This window comes from Enhydra lutris, unplaced genomic scaffold, assembly GCF_002288905.1.
Source record: "Enhydra lutris kenyoni isolate GAN:26980312 unplaced genomic scaffold, ASM228890v2 scaffoldscaffold16, whole genome shotgun sequence".
Lineage (NCBI taxonomy): Eukaryota > Metazoa > Chordata > Mammalia > Carnivora > Mustelidae > Enhydra > Enhydra lutris.
In genome coordinates, this window is record NW_019154100.1 from 23,927,625 (window position 1) to 23,955,099 (window position 27,475).

General features: G+C 40.3%; 1 protein-coding gene across 2 annotated transcripts in view; it reads right to left on the minus strand.

The window, feature by feature from the left end:
- Positions 1-27,475, minus strand: part of LOC111147248 (insulin like growth factor 2 mRNA binding protein 3) — a 142,902-nt gene that overhangs the window by 77,326 nt on the left and 38,101 nt on the right. For both annotated transcript variants that reach the window (XM_022503171.1, XM_022503170.1), the window contains exon 3: positions 23,886-23,934. In XM_022503171.1, the coding sequence (XP_022358879.1) occupies positions 23,886-23,934 (49 nt within the window). The remainder of the gene's footprint in view (positions 1-23,885; positions 23,935-27,475) is intronic.

Consider the following 27,475-nt stretch of genomic DNA (forward strand, 5'->3'; position numbering starts at 1 on the left):
ATGATAGCAAAGGTTTTGTTCAGCTTTAATTCAATTCAACCAAGGGCAACTCTGGTCCTAAGTATGTGAGTAGTTATTCTACTCTTGAGAAATAAGTGATTGAACTCACCGCTTTTGAAATTCAAAAGGAACAAAACACTAAAGTCAAAGGAACGATTCAAACTTGAGTAGATCCAGAAAAAATTGAGTGGGCATATTCTACCCTGCTTCTCTCATGAAATGTAGTGAGACAGCTGGACAGAATGTATGAAGCAACTGCCTAAAACTGAAAAGTAAATGACAGCAGATGGATAAGGCGATGTGAAGTAACAGTGCACCTGAGGTAATTTATCACTCCTCCTGCTTCCCTCAGCGGGCTACAGCCTGGACTCAGGACAGTTCAAAACCTGGAAACTGTTGCCGAACGCAAAGACAGAACTCTAAGAGAAGCCCCGTAGCTCTGGCTCGAGGAACAGGAAGGCAGTGCCCAAAACTCTAGAGAGAAGGAGCTAGGGTTCCAAGGGGATGGGTTGAACCCCACTGCTTCTTTCTTCTGTCTTCCTGCCACTTAGCCCCAGACATGGGTGCAGAGACAAGTGCACAACAAAGGCCCTAGCTTTTCTGGCTGAAGAACCAAAAAAGGAAGAAGCCCTTGGAAGTAAGAAAGTACTAATTAGATCATGGAAAGGGAGGAGCTCAGGAAAGCAACTGCATGAAGCTGTTCAGGAACTCCTGGGTTTAGTCTCAATACATGAATGCTTGCCTCTGAACCTCAACAGATTTTGAGAGCGGAGAACCGGGAAAGATCACCACGCAGGTCCCAAACTAGCTACCACTGGGTGGTGCACACATGAGACTGATCCAAAGAGGACTTCAAAGACTTCAAAAATAGAAGTGAAATTGGAACCATAATCCACAAAAGGCTGGCTGCAACTTTCAGCCTGAAGCCAACTGGGTCAACTACATCCTAAAATGAAATTATTAACATTCTCCATAGGATCTGAACGAGACCCAGAGTCTCATAAATGCTATAACCAAAATGTCCAAGATATAATCCAGAACTGCTCAGCATATGAAAATACAAAAACCTTAACTCATATGGGAAAGGACAATTAAATGTAAATGCCAAAAATCCACAGACATAGAAATTATCTGACTTTAAAGAAACTGTTATAAAAATGTTCCACAAAGTGTGAGCACTCTTGTAAAAGAAAGACAGAAAATGTCCAAAAGGGGCACCTGGGTGGCTCAGTCGGTTAAGCATCTGTCTTCAGCTCAGGTCATGATACCAGGTTCCCGGGATGGAGCCCCACATCGGGCTCCCTCCTCAACGAGAAGCCTGCTTCTCCTCCCTCCCTGCTCCCCCTGCTTCTACTCTCTTGCACACTCTCTGTGTCAAATAAATACTTTAAAAGAAAGAGAGAGAGAGAGAGAGAAAGAAAGAAAATGTCCAAAAACTAGGAAATATGAATAAGAATTTAGAACCTAAATACAATCACCAAAATCAACTCACTGGATATATTCAACAGACAATTGGAAACCGGAAACTGTCGCTGCTCATGAAGACCAGTGAATAGTAATTAGTCAATCAGAAAAAATGAGAGAAAAATGCTTCAATACAATCAAGAGGCTCGAAGATCTGTAGGAAAATACCAAAAGGCCCCACTTTCACATTATTGGTATCCTAGAAAGACAGGAAGAGAAAAGTGTTTGCTGACAATATATTTGAATAAATGATGGCTGAAGATTTTCCAAATTTGGCAAAAAATATAAACCTACAGATCTGAAAAGTGCAGTGAACCCCTGTGAGACAGTGGAAAACATATATTGGTCTCTGCCTTCCATTCCCTGGTACGGAGCCCTAAAACCCTTACCATTTCCTAAGTGATAAGAACACTAGGAACGGCTTATTTTAATATTTGTTCTTTGATGCCATCCTTGACACAGGCTTCTAAACCCCTTGTAAATTTCTAAGTGATTAGAGCACTAGGAGTACCTTTTGTTCTACTAAGGCATCTCTGGATGAGCTCCTAGATGGGGGCTGATCATCATGACAGACCACGCTAAGATTAGAAGTTTGGAATTTTTAGCCCCACCTCCCATCCTCCAGAGAAGAGTAAAGCTGAAAATGGGGTTAATAATTGATCATACCTACTGAGGAATCCTCTATAAAATCCAAGTGTTAGGGGTTCAGAGAGCCTCCAAGTTGGTAAACAAACCCACAGTAAGAGGGTGACACACCCCAACTCCATAGGGACAGAAGATCCCGTACGTTGGACCCTCCCAGACCTCACCCTATATGTATCTCTTTATCTGGCTGCTCATCCATAGTCTTTACCATATGCTTTAAGAAACTAATAAACACTTAAGTGCTTCTTTCCCTGAGGTCTGTGAGCCACTCTAGCAAATTAATTGAATGCAAAGAGGGACTCTCTGCAATCTCCTACCTATAGACAGTTGCTCAGAAGCACAGGTGATAGGGCGCCTGGGTGACTTGGTCAGCTAAGCATGGCACTCTTGATTTCAGCTCAGGTCATGATCTCAGGGTCATGGGATCAAGCTGCATCAGGCTCCACACTCAGTGGGGAGTCAGCTTGAGATTCTCTCTCCCCCCAAATTAATAAATAAATCTTTAAAAAGAGAGAGAGAGAGAAAGAAGAAGAAACAACACAGTTGATAACCTGGGCTTCTAACTGGCATCTGATAGGATCAGGAGAGCAGTCTTGTGGGACTTAGCCCTTAACCTGTGAGGTCTGACACTACCTCCAGGTAGACAGTGTTAGAACTAAGTTAAAATTATAGGATACCCAGCTGGTGTCACAGAGAACTGCTTGCTGTGGGGACAAAATGCTACACAACTGGGGATGAGTAATGTCAGAAGTGAAGTCTATGTAATAAAATGAACATACAGAAAAGAAAAACACACAGGAGGAAGAATTGGGTTTTTCACTACACAGGGAGAAAACTGGGCTGTTTTCCTTCCACAACCTCAAACAGTATGAACCCAAAGAAATTGATCTCCAGACACATCATAAACTAATTGTTGACAATGAAAGACAAAGAAAAACCCTGAAAGCAGCCAGAGAAAAATAATACATTATTCTAGAGTAGTGGTTCTCAGCTGGGGATTATCCCTTGTCCCTAAGGGGGTATCTGCCAATGTCTACTGGCTTGATCCCAGGTTCCTGAGGTCATGATCTGAGCTGAAATCAAGAGTTGGATGCTTAACTGACTGAGCCACCCAGTTGCCTCCTTTATCCTTTTCTTTTTTAAAATTTTTTATTTAAATTCAGTTAAATAATATATATTATTGGTTTCAGTTTTAAGTCCCAGTTAACATACAGTGTAATATGAGTTTCAGGTGTACAATATAGTGATTCAACACTCCATACAACACCCAGTGCTCATCACAAGTGCCCTCCTTAATCCCCACAACCTATTAAATCCTCTGCTGACATTTCTGATGATCACAACGTAAGAAGGCAGGGAGGCTGCTGACATCTAACAGAGATGGGGTGCTACTAATGAGCTACAAAACCCATCTGTAAGAAATTCAAAACTCTGTTACAGGTAGCCACAAAGGATACAATAACATCTATCATGCAAAGGTACTTGAAAGAAAGCTGGGGTGGTATTTAATCTTGAAGTAGACTTCAGAACAAAGAAAGCCATCAGGGATAAAAAAACATAACATCAGGATAAAAGTCAATTCACTTTGAAGACAAAGCAAACCTAAATATATAAAGTCCTAAAAACAGAGCATCAAAACATATGAAGCAAAAGGTGACACAACTGTAAGAGAAATAGAAAAATCCATCATTATACTGAGAGATTTCAATACTTCACTCTTAGGAATGGATGGAATAAAGACACACAAAAATAACTTCATATACAAAACTGACTAGCATCAACCAACCAGAGCTATATGACATTTATAAAACATTCCACCCAACAACAGCATGATACATTTGCCAAAACACACTGTATCTGTCCTGAAACTCAGACATAAATAAAAAGGAACAGATTTTAAAGAAGTATACACATAAAAGATATATTCACTAGCCATAACGGAATGAAACTAGAAGTCTATAAGTCTATAGAAGTCTATAACGAAAAGCTAAATCTCCAATCGTTTGGAAATTTAAACTACATACCACAAATAAATAAAAACAACAAAAATAACAACAACAAAAACCATGGGTCAGAGGAAAAGTCTCAAGGGAAATAAGAAAATATTTTGAACTGAATGAAAAATTTTAAGCATACCAAGATTTATGGGATTCAGTGTTTACAGGGAAATTCACAGCATCACATGCTTGTATTAGAAAAGGAGAAAAGGCAAAGAAGACACACATACAAATGTCCAACAGACACATGAAAAAACGCTCAACATCACTTGGCATCAGGGAAATACAAACCACAATCACAGTGAGACACCACCACACACCAGTCAGAATGGCTAAAATGAACAAGTCAGGGAACAACAAATGTTGATGAGGATGTGCAGAAAGGGGAACCCTCCTACACTCTTGGTGGGAATGCAACTCCCAACTTTTCCAGCCACTCTGGAAAACAGTACAGAGGGTCCTCAGAAAGTTGAAAACACAGCTACCCTACGACCCAGCGAATGCACTACTAGAGATTAAGGCCAAAGATACAAATGTGGTCCAAAGGGGCACAAATAACTCAGTGTTCATAGCAGCAATGCCCATAATAACCAAAATATGGAAAGAGCCCAGATGCCCATCGCCAGATGAATGGATAAAGATGATGTGGTGTATATACACAATGGAATACTACTCAGCCACAAACAACAACAACAACCCAAAAAACCTTACCATTTGCAAATAACATATATGGAACTAGAGGGTATTATGCTAAGTGAAATAGGTCAGTCAGAGAAAGACAAATACTACATGACTTCACTCATATGTGGAATTGAAGAAATGAAACAGAGATCATAAGGGAAGGGAGGAAAATTAAGACAAAAACCGGAGAGGGAGACAAACCATAAGAGACTTTAAAATTTTATTCATTTCTTAGAGAAAGAGCACAAGCAGGGGGAGCAGCAGGCAGAGGGAGAGGGAGAAGCAGGCTCCCCGCTGAACAGGGAGCTGGACACAGGGCCAGATCCCAGGACCCTGGGATCATAACCTGAGCTGAAGGCAGACGCTTAACCAACTCAGCCACCCACCAGGCACCTACTATAAGAGACTCTTAATCATAGAAAACAAACTGAGGGTTGCCAGAGGGGAGGCAGGTGGGAGGATAGGGTAACTGAGTGATATATATTAAGGAGGGCATGTGATGTAATGAGTACTGGGTATTATATAAAACTGATGAATCACTGACCTCTAACTCTGAAACCAATAATACATTATATATTAACTGAATTTAAATAAAAATTTTTTTAAAAAGAAAAGGATAAAGGAGGCAACTGGATGGCTCAGTCAGTTTAGCATCCAACTCTTGATTTCAGCTCAGATCATGACCTCAGGAACCTGGGATCAAGTCTGGCACCAGGCTTCACAATCAGCAGGGAATCTGCTTGAGATTCTCTCCCTCCTTCAGCCCCTCCCTGACCAGCCCTCCCCATTGGTTCTCTTTCTAAAATAAAAAAAAAAATTCTTAAAAAAAAAAAAAAAAAAAAAAAGAGGGGCACCCGGGTGGCTCAGTCAGTTAAGTGCTGCCTTTGGCTCAGGTCATGATCCCAGGGTCCTAGGATCGACCCCCGCATCAGGAAGCCTGCTTTTCTCCCTCTCCCACTTTACCTGCTTGTGTTCCCTCTCTCACTGTCTCTCTCTGTCAAATAAATAAATAACATCTTTGGGCGGGGGGGGGGGGGGAGAAAAGGAGAAGGCTCTCAGATTAATGATCCACACTTCCACCTTTCAAAAACTAGAAAAGGAAGCAAAAAATAAACCCACAAGAAGCAGAATTAAAGAAATAACGAAAAGCAAAATCAGTAAAACTGAAAAAGCAGTCAATGAAACCAAATGCTGATTCTTTGGGGAGAGGGGACAACAAAATGGATAAACCAGGGCGCCTGGGTGGCTCAGTGGGTCAAGCCTCTGCCTTCGGCTCAGGTCATGATCCCAGGGTCCTGAGATCAAGCCCCGCATCGCTCTCTCTGCTTGGTGGGGAGCCGGCTTCCCCCTCCGCCTGCTTCTCTGCCTACTTGTGATCTCTCTCTGTCAAATAAATAAAATCTTAAAATAAAAAAATATGATCTTATTTATAAAGAAAAAGTATCTGACACAATCCAACATTCATACAAGTGAAGAGACTGTCAACAAATTAGGAATAGAAGAAAACATATTCAAGACACCTGGCTGGGTCCGTCAGAAGAGCATGCAACTTGTGATCTTGGGGTCACGAGCTCAAGCCCCATGTTGGTTGTAGAAAGTACCTAAATAAATAACTTTGAAAGAAAAAAAAAAAGTCCTCAACCTGACAAAGACCATCTACAAAACACCTAAAGCTAACATTTAACTTAATAGTCAAAATGTTAGTATTTTCTCACAAACACTGAGAAAAAGCAAAGGATGTCTACTTTCATTCAAAGTCCTAAGCAATGGAACAGGCATGAAAAGGAAGTAAAAGGCATAAATTGGAAAATAAGTATAACTGCATTTTGCAATGACATGATTGGTTAGGTAGTAAATCCCAAGCAATCTATTTAAAAAAAAAAAAAAACAACTTTTAGAACTAGTCATTTAGCAGTGTTACAAGATACAAGGTCAACACCCAAAATTTAAACACATTTCTACATATTAAAAACAACTAAATAGAAACCAAAGCTTTAAAAAAAAAAAAAAAGCAAAAACAGTAAAATTTAGGCATGTCTGCCTGGCTCAGTTGGTAGAGCATGCAACTCTTGATCTTGGGGTTGTGAGTTCAAGCCCTACACTGGATGTGGAGAATGCATAAATAAAATAGAAATCCCACTGTAGAGGGAACCTTTTTTTTTTTTTTTTTAATAAATCAATAAATAACAAGTGTTGGCAAGGATGTACAACACTTGAGCAATGCTGGTAGAAATGTAAAATGGTACAGCTGCTATGGAATACAGTATGGCAGCTCCTCAAAAAATTAAAAATAGAATTGCTTTATCATCCAGCAATTCTACTTAAGGGTACACACACACACACACACACACACACACACGAAAGCACAGTCTCAAAGAGATCATTTGTACACCCATGTTCACAGCAGTATTCAAAATAGACAAAAAGTGGAAGCAACCCAAGTATCCATCAACAGATGAAGGAATAAATAAAATGTGGTATATACTATAAAATAGAACGCTATTTAGACTTCAAAAGGGAATTGTGTTTTTTTTTTTCTTTCAAAATTTTATTTAAGGGGCGCCTGCATGGCTCAGTCAGTTAAGTGTCTGCCTTCGGCTCAGATCATGATCCCGGGGTCCTGGGATTAAGACCCAGGATGGGCTCTGTGCTCAGCAGGGAGTCTGCTTCTTCCTCTGCCCCTCCCTGCTCATCCTCTTTCTGTCAAATAAATAAATAAATAAAATCTTTTAAAAATTTTTAAGTTTAAATTCTAGTTAGTTAACATACAGGGTATTATTAGTTTTGGGGGTAGCATTTAGGGATTCCCCACTTGCATATAACATCCAGTGCTCATTATATCAACTGCCCTCCTTAATGCCCATCATCCAGTTACCCCATCCCCTCCACCACCTCCCTTCTAGTAACCCTCAGTTTGTTTCCTATGATTAACAATCTATGGTTTGCCTCCCTGTTTTTATTTTATTTTTCCTTCCCTTCTCCTGTGTTCATCTGTTTTATTTCTTAAATTCCACATATGAGTGAAATCACATGGTCTTTGTCTTTCTCTTGGACTTCAAAAGGAAAGTCTGACACATTCTACAACCTGCATGAAACCTGAAAGTATGCTAAGTAAAATAAAGCCAGTCACAAGAGGATAAATACTGTATGGTTCCACTCACATATCTAAAATAGTCAAAATTCACAGAAAGAGAAAGAAAGGTGGTAGCCAGGGGCTAATAAGGAAGGGGGAAAACTGGGAGTCGTTGTTTAATGGGTATGAGTTCCAGTTTCCCAAGATGAAAAAGCTCTGGAGCTTGGTTGCACAACAATGTAAATATACAACTATCTACTTAACTATCTACTTAAAAATGGTTAATATAAATTTGTGTATTCTACTACAATTAAAAATTAAATCCATTTACAATAGCATAACCCCTCCCCTCAAAGTTTAAATATTTAGGACTCTCACAAAACACATAGGACCTATTTGCTCCCAGCAGGATGTTGTATAGATAAACATACATTCTGGTTCTAAAATATTTATGTAGGGGTGCCTGTAGGCTTAGTGGTTAAGGGTCCGACTCTTGGTTTTGGCTCGGGTCATGATCTCTGGGTCGTGAGATCAAACCCTGCACTGGGCTCACTAGGCTCCACTCTTCAAGGAGCATCTGCCTGTCCCTCACTCTCTGTTCCTCCCCCTACACGCCCTCGCTCTCTCATTCAAATAAATAAAATCTAAATTAAAAAATAAAAATACCTATCTAAAGGCAAAGTAACTAGCACAGCTACAACTCCTCTGAAAAAGAATTACATCAAAGAAACCACACTACCCAATTTTAAGACTTACTATATAAGTCACAGTTGCCAAGAAAGTACAGTATTGGCAAAGCGATAGACGTATCAATCAATGGAAGAGAATATAATCCAGAAACTGACCCACACAAATATGGCCAATTTGTGACAAAGATGAAAAGGCAATTCAATGAAGAAATAACAGTCTTTTCAACACATCATGTTGGATTAACTAGACATCTATACACCAAAAAAATTAAGCCTCAGTAGGTTAAAGGTCTGCCTTTGGTTTAGGTCATGATCTCAGGGTCCTGGGATCAACAGGAGTGGGGCTTTGTGCTCAACGAGGAGCCTGCTTCTCCTTTTCCTTCTGCCCTGCCACCTGTGCATGGGCACACGTTCTCAAATAAAATTTAAAAAGCTTAACTTGGGCGCCTGGGTGGCTCAGCTGGTTAAGCGACTGCCTTTGGCTCAGGTCGTGATCCCTGGGATCAGTCCCACATCTGGCTCCCTGCTCAGAAGGAAGCCTGCTTCTCCCTCTCCTACTCCCCTGCTTGTGTTCCCTCTCTCACGGTTTCTCTGTCAAATAAATAAATAAAACCTTAAAAAAAATAAAAATAAGTAAAAACCTTAACTTGTTACAAAGTTAAAAAAAATAAGCCTTTGCCTAAGCCTTACACATTATAGAAAAGTTAACTCAAGAGTGCTTGGGTGGCTCAATTGGTTAAGCCACTGCCTTTGGTTCAGGTCATGATCCTGGAGTCCCAGGATCGAGTCCCCTATTAGGGTCCCTGCTTGGCGGTCAGTCTGCTTCTTCCTCTGACCGTCTCCCCTCTCATGCTCTCTCTCACTCTCTCTCCCTCAAATAAATAAATATATTTTTTAAAAAGTTAACTCAAAATGCATCAAAGATTTAAATGTAAAAACCTAAGACTATAACACTTTACCACAGGAGAAAACCTTCATAACCTGGATTTAGACGAGTCTTTAGATAAGACACCAAAAGTACTATCCATAAAAGGGGGTGGTGAAATAAATTAGACTTCACTAAAATTTTAAACTTTTATTGATAAAACAATTGTGAAAGAATGGAAAGACGGTTACTTACTAGGAGAAAATATCTGCACATCACATATTTGACTAAGGATTTGTATCCATAATACATGAAGAACTTGGAAAACCCAATGGTAAGAAAACCACCCAATTAAATAGCAGAAGACTAACCAGACACTTCAAAGAGAACATGCAGAAGGTAATTAGGTACACGAAAAGATGCTCAACATCATTACCCAACAGAGAAATGTAAATAAAGCACAAATGAGATACCACTACATATATATTAGAGTAGCTAAAATAAAAAATATTGACAAAACCAAATGCTGGTGAGGACGGTGACCAACTGGATCACTCAAAAATTACGGGTGGGAAAGCCAAAATGACAGAGACACTTTGGAGATCGGTTTGTCAGTTTCTTACAAACATATTTACCACATGACACAAAAATCATTAGTTAGAGGTAGGTGAGGGGAATAGGACTACACAAGAGTATCATTAGGCTGTCTTTTTGGCATGAGAGATCCTATATCCTGATGGCAACTGTATCACACACATACATACATGTTACAATTTAAAGAACTGTAATGCCACAAAAGGGTCAGTTTTAATGTATGTTAATTTCAAACAAATTTAGTCCTATATTATTAACAAGTGAATGGGCATGAAGACATCAAGAACAACAGAGTCATAAAGAAAGTCAGTAATACTAACATCTTCTCCCACTACTGCCCCCCGCCTTTGTCACATGCTCTCCTGCTAGACCTTACAATCTAGGAGACCCCTTTTATCTGAATGACATGCCACCTTCAACGGATTTCAATACTCATTTATTATGAAGGATGTTGTGAGATTTTTTTGTCTATTCTGATCACAAGGTCATGAGTTCAAGCCCTATGTTGGGCATGGGGCCTATTTTAAAAATAAAGAAGAGCCCCATATTCATCCCTACAATATACTCAATCTGAGTTTCTAAACAAAGTATTTAAGTTAAATCCCCTTACAAACAAAATAAAGGAATGCATTGGTGAAAACATGCTATCCTCTGAATAAGGTACAAAAATAACAAGCCCACCACCACTGTTAGTGTTTTGACTTTTGGTCTTCTGGGCTTGTCCCTTTTCATGTTTTCTTAAATGGTTTATATGAGTAAACTGAACATTCTAAACTTTTTCAACTTTTTTTTTTTTTTTAGATTTTATTTGTTTATTTGACAGAGAAAGAGATCACAAGTAGGCAGAGAGGCAGGCAGAGAGAGGGAGGAGGAAGCAGGCTCCCTGAGCAGAGAGCCCGATGTGGGGCTCGATCCCAGGACCCTAAGATCATGACCTGAGCCGAAAGCAGAGGCTTTAACCCACTGAGCCACCCAGGCGCCCCTTTTTCAACATTTTAAAATACTCATTTTTTTTCCTTAAAATTTTCACAGGTGTTCTGTATTGCTCACTTTATTAAATGAGCAAAAGTCAGATATCATTATAGGCTAGCTCTCAAACCTCATCTGACATCTAGGGGGTAGATCATACTCTTTTTTAAGTAAACGTTAAAAAAACTGACACAGAGCTCCTAAATCCCTTACAGTCTCCTGACTGCTAAGGGTGACAGGAATGTCTTCTGTTATGATGAGCCAACTCTTGCTGGGTCCTAGACAGCTTCAGGTTGGGGGCTGGTCACCTGAGAGCCCAAGGCATGACTGGAGACTTAGAACTTACAGCCCCTTTCCAAACTGGAGGAAGAGTGCTGGAGACTGAATCACCAAAGCCAATGATTGAATCATTCATGCCTACGTAATGAAGCCTTCATAAAATCCCAAAAAGAATGGGTTCGAACAGCTTCCAGACTGGTGAACATACGCAGACGCGGCGAGAACGGTGCATCTGGAGAAGATGTAGCTCTGCAGCCCTCTCCCCTCACCTTGCCCTGTGCACTTCCTCCATCTGGCTGTTCCCGAGTTATGTCCTTTATCATAAATTGGTAACTGTGAGCCATTTTAGTGATTTACTGGTCCAAGGGGAGAAGGGAGGGACATGCCACTGGGCGACCCTCCAAATGAGTAACCTGGGCATCCCAATGCACGTGGCATCTGAGGTCCAGACAGTCTTGTGAGATGGAGCCCTTAACCTGGAGTCTGATACTAAATCCAACAGTTAAGTGTCCGAACTGAATTAAGTTGTAAGACACTTTGTGTGAAAGAGTTGGGAGAATGGTGCTGGAAGAGATACCATGTACTTGGTGTAAGAAGTGTTCTAAGTAATAACAACACAGATCACCCCCTCTCACCATTCTCAATCAAGCTGACAAACCTCTTCCCTCACACTTAGGGTACCATCTGGCACAGAAAACAGCAAGGATATGGGTGTTTTGAGGGCTCCTGATACTTTAGAACATGAAGATCTATCAACCCCACTGCAGAAAAAAAGATTACAGTTTTTAAATAGGCTTTGTAAAAGTTACCTTGCTTATTTGGCTGTTTGGTCATGAAGCATTAAAGTAACTATTGCCTTGTTTCCCACCCCAAGTAGTTAGTTAACTTCCTTTCCTCTCAGTCTTTATTCATAGGATCACACTTATTCCTAAACCGCCAATTTGAACTGGGAAGCAATATGGGAATCCTCCAGAAAGCTCTGCCTGAAATACAAATGAAAGAGATTTATTTACTAATTATTTCTTCTTGGATCTGCCAGGACTGCGAGTGAACAGACCTGAAACCAAAGACTCTCTTTACAACACTTCCCGTTTACAACCATGAACGATCTGTTTGTGGTTGTTGGTAGTTTCATGTAACTCGAACAGAAAAGACCAATTGTTTTCATCTGAAGAGTTATAGGATTCATTTGCAGATTATGAAACTGAAAGAGCTATTTCACAACTTGGCACTAACACAGAATCCTAAAATTAGTGCTCAGGCCTTTCTAAAGTTAGTTTTAAAGCTTGAGACCACAAAGCAAGAGCTCTCATGGTCAGCCCTCAGAGGATGACTATGCTCACATTCTGTTTTCTCCATTTACACATGGTAAGATGTTTATAATAGCTGACTTAGGACTGAATATTCTACAGGATGGTGGCCACAGGTATAGGAAAACACACAAAGGAAGCATGGTGGGGGGCAGTGGGGCATGAGTGGACAGGACACCTAGTGTCCTGTGGCCAAAAAGCAAATAGGAGGGGCGCCTGGGTGGCTCAGTGGGTTGGAGCCTCTGCTTTCGGCTCAGGTCATGATCCCAGGGTCCTGGGATAGAGCCCCGCATCAGGCTCTCTGCTCAGCAGGAGGCCTGCTTCTCTTCCTCTCTCTCTCTGTCTGCCTCTCTGCCTACTTGTGATCTCTGTCTGTCAAATAAATAAATAAAATCTTAAAAAAAAAAAAAAAAGCAAATAGGAGAGAGAATCAAGGGTGACCTCAAGGCCAAGCCCATGTGATGTAAGCATTATTTAAATGCACAGGGAAAGCAAAGAAATGATCTGAGAGGGAAAGAAACTCTGTTTTGGACACCTTAAATTCAAAGAATAGTTCACAGAACATTTGTTTCCAAGCAAGAAGCAAAAAACAGGTAGCAAAAGTGGAATTTCTAAGAGAAAAACAAAGGAGTGAGTAACAGAAATATCCACATTTAGGAATGGAAAAGCACATGTAAGGGCACAGAAGAGTGGCCAAGACTAAAACCATTAGGCAGAGAAACTGAGGTCGTAACTGTTGCAAACAAAATTAACAACCAAGAGAAGGCCGATGGATTTGGTCCCAAGAGAGGCATGATCACTCTTGATCTCTCTACCCAATTTCGCAAGGGGCTAGGCTCCTGAGAGAAAGGGTTGATCCTGATCCTTGGAACAAAAAACATACAAGATGAACCTGGGACTTCTTGAACCCCAAACCAAGGAAGATCTCAACCACTGAGATAGCATGAGAAGGATACTGGCATGGTCTTCAAATTTTCACAAGTGTCTCAGGATTAGAATTATGTGAGCATTAATATGAATGATTCCAATAACTTTGAAACCCAAAGTTGTTTAAATCCATGAGCTTATAATTACATACACAAAAACTCACTGGTAGGATGCCAAGACTCCCCTATTTATAAGATAGAAAATGAGCGATTCAGCACTTTTCCTGTCTCTCTTACACAGACTTTACCTCAGTGTGATCAAATAAGTGATGAGAACAAGTCTACAAATGCATCCCAATTACTGAATGAAGAACTGTAGAATTAAAATATTACCACCCCCCCAAATTACCATTCAATAACCACACAAGACTCTAAGCCATGATGAATGGCACTTCACCTCATACAGACATTATAAACCTCCTCCTAGAACAATGTATTACTTTGTTTTGTCCAAACAAAAACTGAAAAACTGAATTTACATCTCATCCAAGTCCACAAGGGTCAGAGGAACATGTTAAGGGATCATACATGAATGTAGTTCAGCAAAATAATAATGCAGAACATTCTACAGAATAAACCAACTTCAACAAACACACAGCACCAAAACAGTAGATGGGCGTGCTGGCGGGGTGGGGGGGGTTCCTACTGGTTAAATGTCTTAAAAAAAATCTTGTTTAGATCCTCATTCAAGGGGCTCCTGGGTGGCTCAGTGGGTTAAAGCCTCTGCTTTTGGCTCAGGTCATGATCCCAGGGTCCTGAGATCAAGCCCCATGTCGGGCTCTCTGCTCAGTAGGGAGCCTGCTTCCTCCTCTCTCTCTCTCTCTCTCTCTCTCTCTCTCTCTCTGCCTGCCTCTCTGCCTACTTGTGATCTCTGTCAAATAGGTAGATAAAATCTTTAAAAAAAAGAAAAATTAGATCCTGATTCAAACAAAAACTCATATATTGAGATAATCAAGGAAACACAAATGATTAGGTATCTGAGTTACTATCAATTTAATAATGTGAATTTTTTTCTTTTAAGTAGGCTCCACAACCAGCATGGAGCCCAGTGCAGGGCTTGAACTCATGTCCCTGAGATAGAGGCCAGAGCTGAGTTCAAGAGTCAGACGCTTAGCCAACTGAGTCACCCAGTGGTGAATTTTTAAAAGAGACAGTTACGGACTGAAACGTATATCCTCAAAATTTGTATGATGAAGTGTTAACTCCCAGTACCTAAGACTGTAACCGTATTTGGTGATCAGGTTTTTACAGAGATAAAGTTAAAATGAGGTCACTAGGGGGTGCCTGGCTGGCTCAGTCAGTAGAGCATGTGACTCTTGATCTCCCAGGTTACGAGTCCCAGCCCCATGTCGCATGTAGAGCTTACCACCACAAACCCCCGCCAAAAAAGAAAGAAAAAGAAAAGGAAAAGGCATTAGGGTGAATCCTGATGCAATAGAACGGATGTCCGTATAAAAAGGAGAAATTTGGACACAGACATACACACGGCAAGAACAGCAAACAAAGACTGGAGTTTCACTGCCACAAGCCAGCGAACTACCAGAAGAGAGAAGTCTTGAACAGATGCTTCCCTCATAGCCTTCAGGAGAATACAAATGCAGTGACAGCTTGTTATCACACTACTAGCCTCCAAAGCTAGGAGATGAAAAAGTTCCTGTTGTTTAAGCCACCCACCTTGCAGTATTTTGTTACAGCAGCCCTAGCAAAGTAATTCAGAGACATCATCTTTTAGAGATACATATTGTAGTTATTTACTAAACGAAATGAACAGATGTCTAGGATCTGCTTCAAAATAATGTGGAAAAGGGTAAGAGGGTTGACCTATAAACAAAATAAGACTGGCTCACCATGTATTTATAACAGTTGAAAGTGGATATTATATTAACATTGTATTAACCTATTTCTATGTTTGATATTTTTTGTAATAAAAGGTTTAAATGAAGGGCCTGGAGACCTTGGAGATAACCATCTCAGAAGAATGACAAAAACACAGAACGTAAGTCCAGGATTATGGTGCAAGGGCATTTTATTTTTTTAAAAAAAGATTTTATTTATTTATTTATTTATTTATTTATTTATTTGACAGGCAGAGAACACAAGTAGGCAGAGAGGCAGGCAGAGAGAGGGGGAGAAGCAGGCTCCCCGCTGAGCAGAAAGCCCGACGTGGGGCTTGATCCCAGGACCCTGGATCACTACCTGCACCAAAGGCAGAGGCTTTAACCCACTGAGCCACCCAGGCACCATGCAAGGGCATTTTAAACACATGGAGGTAGCAGCTTGGGACCAAAAATACTTCACATATACTGTTTCCATACAGGTCATAGAATAACTCTGGTATTCATTCCCCTGCATATCTTTCACCAAACCATTTCTAATGAGACCACGTGCGACCCATCCCAGAGCAATGATGCATAAAGAACACCACTGTCCAGTTCTCTAAAAGGAAGGGTTTACCAGTGACTTGACTTACCCAAATAATCCGTTGAAACCCATTCATCACTCATAACCACATATTTCCTCCAAAGCTGGGTAGAATCCTTTCTCTACTGCGTTCACTGTCAAAATTTTAGGGGTATGTTGAAAGCAAATAAATGACAATTTTAAGAAAGAGAAACGTACCTTTGGGGGAAGTTTTGTTTGAGTAACCTGATTAAGGGCAGAAACTACCACTTTCCAGTTGTGTGACTCTGGGCAAGTTACTTCACCTCTCTGTAACTCAGCTGCCTCATCTGTAAAGTGGGGACATGGGACTGTTGTGAAGATAAAATGGGTTCATTCAGCGCCTACCACATAACTGCTCAGTAAGTGTCAGCAATTTACGGGCCAGTGCTCAGAGTCAGGTCATGGTGAAGAAAGATCACCTATCTGTGTCAATGGTCTCCTCAACTTGCCTGTTATGGTCCTTCAGACAGATCTGGCAGAGATCAAGTAGCTCTAACAACTGATGTCATAGTGATTTTCAAAGACTCCCACAAAACTTCCCCAGGGGCCAAAGAGGGCACCAGCAGACAAGGTCCTATGTCAACTTTGAACAGCTCTGCATTTATATTCACCTACCAGGCTTCTGCCATACCATGTCCCTTGAAGAGAAAAGTCAGAAAATCACCTACCAAGAACACTGTTTATCTGCTACTACTTTATTTACAACTCTAAGATACCTCCTCCAAAAGCCAACCTTTAAATGGGTTATTTTTAATACTCAACATCAATGCCTCCTACGACTTCTCATTCAGTTCACAGTTAATGTCAACCCCACTGTGTCTAAAGAGGTCTTCTTCTGTTTGATTAAGTAACTCATCTTGTTAGCTTTTCATTGTCAATTGTACTTAAATGGTTTGGTCGCGCCCAACTTCTGTTCATCATTAATTCGTGTATTCACTATGGGCCAGATAGCATCTGACCAGAGCACCAAACAGTAATCAGCACTTGGACAGATAAAGGAGTTTCTGCCACTTTGCACATCCACCAGGGACTTCACCTAACTGACCCCATTGCCCTGGCCTATCTTTCTACTGGGAAGTCATGCCACTTCTCCCAGTCTCCAACACAGCCTTGTAATTCTCAGCACACATTCATGCAAGGCTTACTAGGAAGGCTCTCCATGAACTACTTTAGGTGACTATGCTATAGTTTTGTTCTCCTCCTTCCAGACTAGGTAATCACTACTCTCTTGCTTACTTCCCTGTTTCTTTCTAAAGAAGAGTCTCCTAAAACTTTCTACAAGACATACTTCCAAAAATTGCTTCAAACACATACGGAAGCACCAAAAACACCAAAAGACTGTTAGAAGAAATAATTAAGGGGCGCCTGGGTGGCTCAGTCTGTTGAGTGTCTGACTCCTGGTTTTGGGTCAGGCTGTGATCTCACAGGGTACGGGACAGAGCTACAGGTCAGGCTTCAAGCTCAGCAAAGAGTCTGCTTGAAGAGTCTCGCCCTCTGCCCCTCCCCCAACTCATGCGATTACTTGCACTCTTATTCTCTCTCTAAAAATGGATAAATTTTTAATTCTTTTTTTTAAAGATTTTAATTATTCATTCATTCATTCATTCATTCGACAGAGATCACAAGTAGGCAGAGAGGCAAGCAGAGAGAGAGAGGCTGAGCAGAGAGAGCCTGATGCAGGTCTCGATCCCAGGACCCTGGGATCATGACCCGAGCTGAAAGCAGAGGTTTTAACCCACTGAGCCACCCAGGCACCCCAAATTCTTTTATTTTTTCAAAAGATTTTATTTATTTGAGAGAGAGAGAGAGAAAGAGAGAGAGCACGAACAAGCAGGCAGAGCAGCAGGCAGAGGGAGAAGCAGGCTTCCCACTGAGCAGGGAGGCTGACACGGGGCTCAATCCCAGGACCCTGGGATCATGACTTGAGCCAAAAGGAGACACCTAACCGACTGAGCCACCCAGGTGCTCCTAAAGATAAATCTTTAAAAGAAAAAGAAAATCATTAAGGTAACTCACTCTGAGAAGAAAACCAAACATTATTTTATGTTGCGATTTCCAACCTGTAGCTTTGGTTTTTCATTTTTAGTACACTGGTAACTTGCTTTCCCTGTCAAGAACCAGAGACCAACTCATATATGTCAGAAGGCTGGATACAAATGGAGAATGCTTTAGTTATAAAGAAACTCCTGAGTGGCTCAGTGCGTTAAGCCTCTGCCTTCCACTCAGGTCATGATCTCAGAGTCCTGGGATCAAGCCCCGCATAGGGCTCTTGGCTCAGCAGGGAACCTGCTTCCCCCCCTCTCTCTCTGCCTGCCTCTCTGCCTACTTGTGATCTCTCTCTCGGTGTCAAATAAACAAATAAAATCTTAAAAAAACAAAAAACAAACAAAAAAAAAACCCCTCCTTTTACCCCTCCCTTATATTTAGCCCATGACAGCACTTCTGCTTCCTCTACTCCATCACACCAGACTACACACATGGCAGAAACAGATCTTACACTGTGGAAATCTCTTCAGAGTTTCTTCCCAGATACCTGTCTTCCTAGCTCAGTTAAGTCCAGGAAAAACTGGATATTCAGTCCTTGAGGTAAAGCCAACATATATTCTGGACTTTCCACCGAGACTATGATATCTAAGTATGCGATCCTCCTAAGCATATTCAAATCTTTGCCTTAGAAAACATAGTAGTGGGGCACCTGAGTGGCTCAGATGGTTAAGCATCTGTTTTCGGCTCAGGTCATGATCTCAGAGTGCTGAGATAGAACTCCGGGACAGGCCGCGTGCTCAGCAGAAAATCTGCTTTTGCTCTCCCTCTGTCCCTCCCCCCAGCTCATGCTCTTTCTCACGCTCTCTCACTCTCAAATAAATAAAATCTGGAATGATGGATGGAAGGAAGGAAGGGTGGCTTCAGTCTTGGGCAATGTCAGGGCCTCATCATGTACAACCCCTCAGATGAAGATAACTAGCTCAGATTATTCTCCCAGACAGTGAACTCTGGGGAAACATCACTCTACTTTTATTGCCCAACCCCAAAAGGAGAACCTGACATGTCCTTTGCAACACTTCATTTACATAACTAATGAGTCTTCCATTTCTTTCAGAGAAGGTACTCCTTTTGGTGTCTGTAAATACTTTTTAGGAATTCTGATTATTTAGACTGGAGAGTAGTAGACAATGAGATTAGGAAAAACTATCTTTGACAAGTCCTTTCCTAAGGCGTTGGCAACTTATTTGTTAAATGCAGAAAGACATTCCTTAAATTTAGGGAATGGGGTCCATCTGAGATACTAAGTAAGAAGAAACCATGTTCTTAAAGGTGCTGAAAGTGAAGTATACTGCTGGGACTCTGTCACTCCCTCACCCCTGTGTTGTTTGTCTAAGAAGGTGCCTCTGCAAATCCTTAGCACCCATGTTCACCTCCTTCAGGGCATCTGAGGACCCAGGTCTGCTAGACATCAGGAGTACAAATGTGGCCATTCTACCTTTCTGGTCACACCAAAAATCTGCTCTTCAAGTATCTCAGGCAAGGGAGTGGGAGGTAAAAAAGCAACAATTTCTCCTACTTCCCTTCTACCTTCCACATACTTGGAGAAAAAAACTACCTGATTCTCCAGCAGCAGGTCCTTCAAAAAGTTAGTGTCCTCATATTTTTATTGGCCAAAAACAAACACCTCAGTGAAACAGTTGGCCAATCCAGTGCCCCTACATGCTTTATCACCGTCCAAAATGACATGATTAGAAACCGTTTCAATCCCTGCTTGGCACAAGCAGCGCGGAAGATACACTACAGAGAACCAGAACAGAATCCCCTTCTGATCGTTCAATATAGGGTGGCATAAAGAAAATATAAACAATACATGAATACAAGGAAAAAATTAAAATGTCATAGTGGAATGAATAATTAACAATCCAGATACAAATCTGATAAAATGCCACAGAGCATCACATTCCATGTTTCCGTCCTGGTCCCAGATTCTATCACCCCTTCAGTGACCTCACAGAAAATGGCTTGACTGTCAGAACAGGGGAGGAATTTTCACTTCTGGGTTATAACTCTCACTGAAGGGTACCTGGGTGGCTCAGTCAGTTAAGAGTCTGCCTTCAGCTCAGGTCATGACCTTGCCCCCCCCCCAACCAAGCTCATGCTCGCTCTCTTCCTCTCTCTCAAATGAATTAAAACACACACACACATACACACCCCAAAAACAAACAAACGACTGTGAGTGAATATTAAGCTCTTGGTTCCAGATCTACCTTTCAATTTTTTCAATGCTAGGACTCTACACCCTCTATCACTCCTTTACCCACAGTTCCCTGTTACTTTCAGAGACTGGAAGACAGGAATGAGAAGACAGGACAGGCTCTTTCCCATTTATCAGCTGTTCCTATCAGCAGGGCATTTCAGTCTCCAGCTGCCATGGGCACTCCTAGAACCAGCTTCATCACCTCCCTTCTCCACCATCGAAGGCACCAGCCATAACCCTTGCTCAGAGTCTCAACTACTCAGGACTCTCCCTCCAAGTTTCGAAGATCGGAATCTCAGCCTTTCCATTTGACCCCTTAGCCTTCAGAGTGGTAGCCACACTCCCTGCAGTCACCACCTATGGATTCCCTTTTTGCCCTTTCAGTGCCCTAGCACCTAGGTAATCCTTTACACTCAATTTCCCCTGGTGAAAAACCTAGTGTTTTCTGAGCTCCAGGAGAGACCTGACTAAGAAAAGCCCCAGAACATAGGGTTAAGAGGACATGAATTTGAGGGCGCCTGGGTGGCTCAGTCGGTTAAGCAACTGCCTTCAGCTCATGTCACAATCCCATCGTTCTGGGATTGAGGCCCACATCAGGTTTCCTGCTCAGTGGCGAGCCTGTTTCTCCCTCTCCCCCTGCTTGTGCTATCTCTTTCTCTTTGTCAAATAAAATCCTTTAAATTTTATTTCTTTATTTATTTGTCAGAGAGAGAGAGAGAGAGAGAGAGAGAGAGAGAGAGAGAGAGAGCACACAAGCAGGCAGAGGTGGAGAGAGAAGCAGGCTCCCCACCAAGCAAGGAGCCCGATGTGGGACTCGATCCCAGGACCCTGGGATCGTGACTTGAGCCGAAGGCAGTGGCTTAACTGACTGAGCCACCCAGGTGTCCCAAAAAACATTTTGACTTAAAAAAAATTATTAAAAAAAAAAAAAAAAAAAAAAAGAGGAGGTGAAGTTGTTGCTCATGTCCCAGCTAAAATGTCGTGTGACCTTACATGTACCAGGCATTTTCACAGGCTTTAGCACACATCATCATATTACTGTTCACAGAAACCCAATGAGGTGGCTGTGATCATAATCTGCATGTTAGAAATGAAGACAATGAGGCTCAGAAAAGTTTTAAAACCTGCTCAGAGACCACACAACTAAAAAGCAGTGGAGCTGGGAAACAATTCCAGGTCCAACCCCAAAAGCCACCTGCAAAAAACTAAGGCTTTTCTAAATACTTCATGCTGCTTTGAAGGATTATTGACGTGATTCACAAATAACTTACTGTAAGTATATGCTTGTTTGTTACCTTTTAGGTCTTAGTTCCTGACAGTTATTTTCCCTTTTAACATGCCCTTGTTTGACTAAAACAGTATCACATGTCCTGGAGAATGTCTCATATTCTGGATTTGACTAGCTGTTTCTTCATGGCATCGTTTAAAGTTGTACCTCCACTGTCTATACTTTTGGTGATTCAAAGTTAGACTGAAATTGAAAGCAGCCAAATCTCTGTTGTTTTTTTTATTTTATTTTAAGGTAAGAATATTTCATCCGTGTTTCTGTGTATTTCCTTACTGCATCCAAACAGGAGGCACAAATGCTTGGCCACTCCACTGTCAGTGAATCTAAGATTAACAAGTGGATTCAAAGTTTAATCCCTCCATTTCACAGGGAATCTGGACCTTTAAATCCAAAATCATCACTGTCTATAAGGCTTTGGCACAACACTGCCAACATACTCAGTGTGTACAAATAAAACGTTATACAAAGTGACTCATCTCAAATGAGTTGAGTTCATTTAAGTCTTCAAGTAAAAGAAAACATCCCAATAGCTCATTCTACTCCTGACAAGCCCTCAGTAATTTTTTATTCAGTATTTCAAACATTTAAAGAAATTTAAGGGGCGCCTGGGTGGCTCAGTGGGTTAAAACCGTTGCCTTCGGCTCAGGTCATGGTCCCAGGGTCCTAGGATCGAGCCCCGCATCGGGCTCTCTGCTCAGCAGGGAGTCAGCTTCTCCCTCTCTCTGCCTGCCTCTCTGCCTACTTGTGATCTCTGTCAAATAACTAAATAAAATCTTAAAAAAAAAAAAAGACTAAAAAAAAATAAATTTAAGATCAAAGGTCAAGAGTTTCAGAGTCCAATCTTAAGCATCTTACAGTTCAGTATTAGTTCTTATTTTTTTTGAGTCCTGCACATATCACAGAGATAACGTGCCCAACTCCACTTTACTTCAAAGGATTTGGAAGGAGGGTAAAATGAAATACGAAAGTTAAGAAAAAGTTGGGCACAGCAAATATTTATTCTCATGAATTAAATTTTATCCAGAATGAGAAAGAATAAAGTAAATTAAAAGCTTGCGAAGCCACTGAAAGACAATAAAGTAAATGCTTCAGAAGCTAGTGCAATCCAAATTTGAAGAGATGCTATGAATGAATTACTAGAGAACTGCCCCTTCCTGCAGCATCAGCGTATCAATGCTAGCACTCCTGTAATTCACTTACTGAAAACTGGCCGCTACCATTTGACTATTTTACTGAAAGCTACATTATACAAGATTTAATTCTCAAACAAAAATCATGTTTAACATGGCCCATGTTAAAATAGAGGGATCAAAGAAATAAATCAATAAATAAAAATACAATAGGGGAACCAAATCAATAACCTTGACTAGCACAGAACTTGATTTCAGCACCCATCCTCCAAGCTGGTGAATTTCCTAAACTGAAACAGGAAAATGCCTTACGTTTAATCTTAAAAGTCACTGTCTTTCATCTACAAAAATATACTTTTTAAACATCCTATATAACTTGGAAAATATTTAGCATAAACCAAAGAAACAACTCCTTCAGCAAAGATTAAACTCTTACATTGTTCTGAAAATAAATGCTCTCTAGAATATTATGAGCATAAATGATTTGTTACCAACTGGGACCTTGGGAGAATCACACCTCAGACCAACCTACGTTAATTTACCACCAAAGAAACCTTCAACCATACTTTGCATTTTGGTGAAGGTTTTGGGCTTAGTAACCGTCTCATCAAATGTCATTTCGGAAGACTAATGTGAAACACACCAAGCTAGCTACTCTTGATTTTTATATTAGAAAATATATAAAAGCTGAGCAGTTTTCCCTGTACCACCTCTCCAAGGTAGGTTTTAAGAATTTTCAGGTTCCATCATCAGGAAGATTCCACCTTTTTTTTTTTTTTTTTTTTTTTTTTTAAATCTCTCGACCACTGGTGTCTCAAATTCTCACCACGACATCATTATTATGCTTTGGAAGTTACTGACAATGGCTATTCAATTGTGCTAAATGGTTTGTTTATACACAGTCGCTACAGTGCCACCATCTGAGCAAAAGAAAGCAGAGTTCACATTGTAAAATAAAGCATAAGTAGCAGGTATGTGTCTTTCAAAATTCTGCTAAGGAGGAAACTTCATATTTAAATATAACTGGTGAACTTATCAGAAAAATCTCAAACAAGATTCTGTTAGGATGGAACCAAATGAGGAAAATTACCCAAAGTACATCAAAGAGCAGATTTTTTAACAAAGATACTATATGCCCCTGCAAAAAAAGACCATAGCAAAACAGACAATACATAAGAATTTTGTGTTCCAGCACAACCCAGAGTTGGGGGAAGGAGAGAAATGCTTGGAAAAACTAACAACAGTAAGCTTAAATACAGAAATCTTAACTTTAAATATGTAAATTCTTACCTCCCACTGTAAGTGAGGTGGGATATTCCGTATCTGAAGTTTCCGGATCCTGCAGAAGAATTAAAATGTTTTATAAAAGAAAAAAAATATGAAAGCAAAAGACATTAATAGCCAACATAGATTTTTTTTGAAGTTATTTAACATATAAACTTTTTACTAACTACATACAAACCAATGTATAATAAGAAAATGCAGCCCAAGGAGGAAAAAGGAGACCAAGCTGATCACAGGATCACATTAAGACTATTTGGAGATCCAGCATCATTGGATTATTACAGTTTATTTTAAAAGCTACTAAGAGACACCTGGGTGGCTCAGTGAGTTAAACATCTGCCTTTGGCTCAGGTCATGATCCCAGGGTCCTGGGCTCAAGTCCCACATCAGTCTCCTTGCTCAGCAGGGAGCCTGCTTCTCACTCTGCCTCTCCCCCTGCTTGTGCTCTCCCTCTCTCACTCACTCAAATAAATAAATAAATAAAATCTTTTTTAAAAAAATCATTAAAAGCCACTAAAATTAGTTTTTAAGGTTTTTTTTTTTAAGTAATCTCCACAACCAATGTGAGGCTCAAACTTAAAACCCCAAGATCAAGAGCTGCATGCTCTACCGAGCCAGCCAGTATCCCTAAAATTGACTTTTTAAAATTATAATATTTGAGAAACACTTCACCTGGTGACTATATTCTAAATTCAAACCCTCAAGCCTCAAATTAAGCATACCAGGACACAAACAAATCCATACAATAGTTGTTCTTAATCTGAGATCACAGCCAAGGGGTCCATAGATAGATACAGGGATATAGATGGGGAGATAAAGATCACCTATTTATTTTCCACTATCCCCTAACTGAAAATTTTTTTTCCAAGATTTTATTTATTTATTTGACAGAGACAGCCAGAGAGGGAACACAAGCACGGGGAGAGAGAGAGAGAGAGAGAGAGAGAGAAGCTGGCTTCCCACTGAGTGGGGAGCCCCATGCGGGGTTCGATCCCAGGACCCTGGGACCATGACCTGAACCCAAGGCAGAAACCCAACAACTGAGCCACCCAGGCACCCCCTAACTGAAATTTAGTACCTCCTTTAATTGTGAATGTTGCATTAAACTACAGTAGAATCACACTACTTGTAATTTTGACATTAATATACATCAGATATTTTCATATCACATTAACTTGCTGCAGATTTTTATCATCTACACCGAACGCTGTGAAGTTCAGATGTGTTGCCAGAACTTATTATGTAAAGCAGTACATATTTACTACAAGTTTTAACATTTTGTTAACTGTACTTCAAAATAAGTGATTTCCTTCATAATCCTATGTACTTTATGCATTGAAAAACATCCTATGAGGTCTGTAAGTTTCAGGCTACCAAGTACAGAAAACATTAAAAATCCCTGACTAACCTTACTAACACTGTAACTTAACTAACTCAAATTAAGACAAAAATTTAAAACAAATAGTTTGAATTTTCTAATTAGTAGTTATATGAAAGATCTTTAATGAATGTATTTAGCTCAGTATTACTTATTGAGTACACCTAAACTGATAGTTTCTACAGTCATTATATAATGCTCAAAAATGTTATCTAAGGTTTCTGCTTTCATTAAGTTCATGGAATTTTTGTTAAGCCTAAAACTTTTCCAATTGAAATTGGCATTTGGGGGGCGCCTGGGTGGCTCAGTGGATTAAGGCCTCTGCCTTCGGCTCGGGCCATGATCCCAGGGTCCTGGGATCGAGCCCCACATTGGGCTCTCTGCTCAGCGGCAAGCCTGCATCCCCCCTCTCACTCTGCCTGCCTCTCTGCCTACTTGTGATCTCTCTCTGTCAAATAAATAAATAAAATCTTTTAAAAAAGAAAAAAAGAAAAAAGAAATTGGCATTTGGAAATGTGCATCCTCTCTTTACTGGTCAAAAACGCTGTCAATTTGTCTCCTTACCTACTCAAACTTGCTATTTGAGTTATTTAGCATTTTTTATATTGACTTGTATATATAAAACATTTCATCACTATGATGGCTTAATTGGTTTTATTGACACCTAATATAATTCTAAACATCTCAGCATCTTACTTGTACGAATCTTTGTGTTATACATTCAACTCTTAGCTATTATATCTATGTGTGTAAATTGGATATTGCCTAACTCATTGTATGTGTAATTATTAACATTTAGTTTTCAGGGGCGCCTGGGTGGCTCAGATGGTTGAGCATCTGCCTTTGGCTCAGGTCATGATCTCAGAGTCCTAGGATTGGGCCCCACATCGGGCTCCTGGCTCAGTGAGGAGTCTGTTTCTCCCTCTTCCTCTCCCCTTGCTTATGAGCTCTCTCTGTCTCAAATAAATAAATAAAATCCTGAAAAATAAATAAAAGGTAGCAGTTTCATTATGAAAAAAATTAAGTTTTCATATCTCAATACCCCCCAAAATCCCCAACCTTAGTTCAAATGCCTATATATATATACATATGTATGTATATATACATATATACCTAGGTTAAATATTATACACAATAATATTTAATATAATGCATATATACTCTCCTCTTCTACCCCTTCCTTCAACACTGCCAGAGGGAGAAAGGAAGGAAGAGATATTAATTATGTGCAATTATAATATAGGTGCCACACACAAATTCATCCCAGGAATTTTTAGTCAACTATCCATTTAAGAAAAAAAAAATGATTAGCAATTGGGCTTAACATATCAAGTGAAATAATTAAATTACTTAACTTCTAAAATTAGAAGTTTCCCTTCCCTGGTCAAGTAATCATTTATTTTGAAATACCACAACAAAACACAACTTAGACCACATTCATAACCTAGTCCTTTCTTCCTTGCATTCCCCTCAAAGCATGAGAACAAATACATGTCAGAAACCACCTATCCCCTAGGGAACTATAAAGAACATGTAGATTAACCAAACTCAGGTACATTCTGTTTGTAATCATAAACTAAGGAGGAAGGAAAAAGCAGTTCTATATTATTTTTATGGGACAGTAAAACAAAGCACAATCATCAGGGACAATACAACAAAGAGATGGCAAGAATGTCAATTTAAGAAAGAAATTTTCAGCCACCATCTCAGTCTCAGAATTTACAATGAAATAAATGCTAAGTCTGAAATCTGTTTGAAATAACTCATGTGCTAACAAATGCTAAAGCTGCAGGACACATACTATCTCTGTTTTTAGATAAGTTTTCTACTTCCCAAAAAAGCCTTTAAAAATATACTCTACTGGGGCACCTGGGTGGCTCAGTCAGGCATCAGACTCTAGACATCAGCTCAGGTCTTGATATTGGGGTCACGAATTTGGGCCAGGAGTTGAGCTCCACACCCAAATTTACACACACACACACACACACACTCTCTCTCTCTCTCTCTCTCTCTCTCTCTCTCTCCCCCCCCCCACCAAGAGGTCTAATACACAAGTTACACAATTGCTATATATTGCTTTAGCTAGCAGAAAAGTTGCTCAACATTGTGTAATATTTACCCTGTGTAACCAAGGAAGTAAGATTTACTACATACATGTAAGTACACATATGCAAGTACTAAGTCTTTTTTTTTTTTTTTTTTAAGATTTTATTTGAGA